This window comes from Pelodiscus sinensis, chromosome 5, assembly GCF_052426305.1.
Source record: "Pelodiscus sinensis isolate ZL-2025 chromosome 5, ASM5242630v1, whole genome shotgun sequence".
Taxonomy (NCBI): Eukaryota; Metazoa; Chordata; order Testudines; family Trionychidae; genus Pelodiscus; species Pelodiscus sinensis.
The window spans coordinates 132,518,489-132,519,920 of NC_143056.1; the positions used below are offsets into that span (position 1 = coordinate 132,518,489).

General features: G+C 47.0%; 1 protein-coding gene across 1 annotated transcript; it reads right to left on the bottom strand.

Moving 5' to 3' along the window:
- Positions 1 to 244: 244 nt before the first annotated feature.
- LOC102445846 (olfactory receptor 8U9-like) lies at positions 245 to 1,192 on the bottom strand. Its single transcript, XM_006133548.4, has one exon. The coding sequence runs from the start codon at positions 1,181 to 1,183 to the stop codon at positions 245 to 247; it is 939 nt and encodes a 312-aa protein (XP_006133610.2). The 5' UTR covers positions 1,184 to 1,192.
- Positions 1,193 to 1,432: the final 240 nt, after the last annotated feature.

Here is a 1,432-nt window from a genome sequence, read left to right on the forward strand (position 1 = left end):
TTTATAAACTGGTCCCTCCTTTAATTTTGCTTGGGTAATAGCTTAGTGAAGCCCTGAAGCCCTGATCTCAGATGGGGCCTACAGACCTTGTTAGAATACAAATAAATTAATCAATTCATCATAAGAACAATAGGATAATGAACAATACTGACGCAGAGTCTGCAAAATGACATTGCTATGGCTTGGGAAATGAATTCACCTGTTTCCACAGCCCATCACTCAACCAGCACTGGAATGAACAGATTCAGGCATTCCGTAGGAGTTTATTCATGGCTTTCCTCACGGCGTCCTTCACCTCCCTGTTCCTCAGGCTGTAGATGAGGGGGTTCAACGTGGGGATCACGAGCGTGTAGAAGACGGAGGCCATTTTGTCAGTGTCCATGGAATAGCTGGAGGTGGGACGTAAATACATAAAGAGGAGGGTGCCATGAAACAGGACCACTGCAGTCATGTGACAAGAGCAGGTGGAGAAGGTTTTGCATCGGCCCGAGGCAGAGCGGATCCGCAGGATGGTGGGGATGATATAGGCATACGAGAAGAAGACAATCATGACACTACTCACTATAATGAAGCATGTGAATGCAAACAGAACCATCTCATTGATGCGGGTGTCAGAGCAGGAGAGCGCCAGCAATGGGGGGATGTCACAGCAGAAGTGATTGATGATGTTGGAGTGGCAGAATGACAGCTGAAATGTCAGACACGTGTGTATCATTGCATCTACCATCCCCACAGCACACACCCCAGCCACCAGCTGCTTGCAACGCTGCCTGGACATGGTGACCATATAGAGTAGCGGGTTACAAATGGCCACATACCGGTCATACGCCATCACAGCCAGCAAAAGACACTCAATATCTGCAAAGGCGATGAAGAAATACATTTGCACAGCGCAGGCAGTGTAGGAAATGCTTTTCCTCTCAGCTAAAAAATTCTGCAGAAGCTTAGGGGATATTATAGTGGAATAGCAAAGATCACAAAAAGACAAATTACCAATGAAAAAGTACATAGGGGTGCGGAGTCGGGGGTCAGTCATGATTAACAAGATCATCCCCCCGTTCCCAACCAGGGTGATAACATAAATCAGTAGGAACAACACAAACAGGGGGACTTGGAGCTCCGGACGATCTGTCAGTCCTGAGAGAATGAACTCAGTCACCACCGAGTGATTTCCCTCTTCCATCTCCTCTGAGCAGAGATCAGGCAACTACAGTGAGGTGAGGAGGAGAGTGTCTTGGGGATATTATCCCTTCTCTGTAACAAATTAAGTGAAGAAAAATGGAGATCAGTTTCTTAATGTTCACAGCTGGTCATGTTAGGTGTCCCCATGCAATGTACACAGTGTACACATACGAGGAAATGCAGGTAATCGTGCCCCATGCACAAACACTGCCCTTCTCTAATCCAAGCAGCAGACAGCGACTTGTGACTT

Coding starts and splice junctions, on each gene's coding strand:
- LOC102445846 (XM_006133548.4), bottom strand. CDS start 1,183: ATGGAAGAGGGAAATCACTCGGTGGTGACTGAGTTCATTCTCTCAGGA.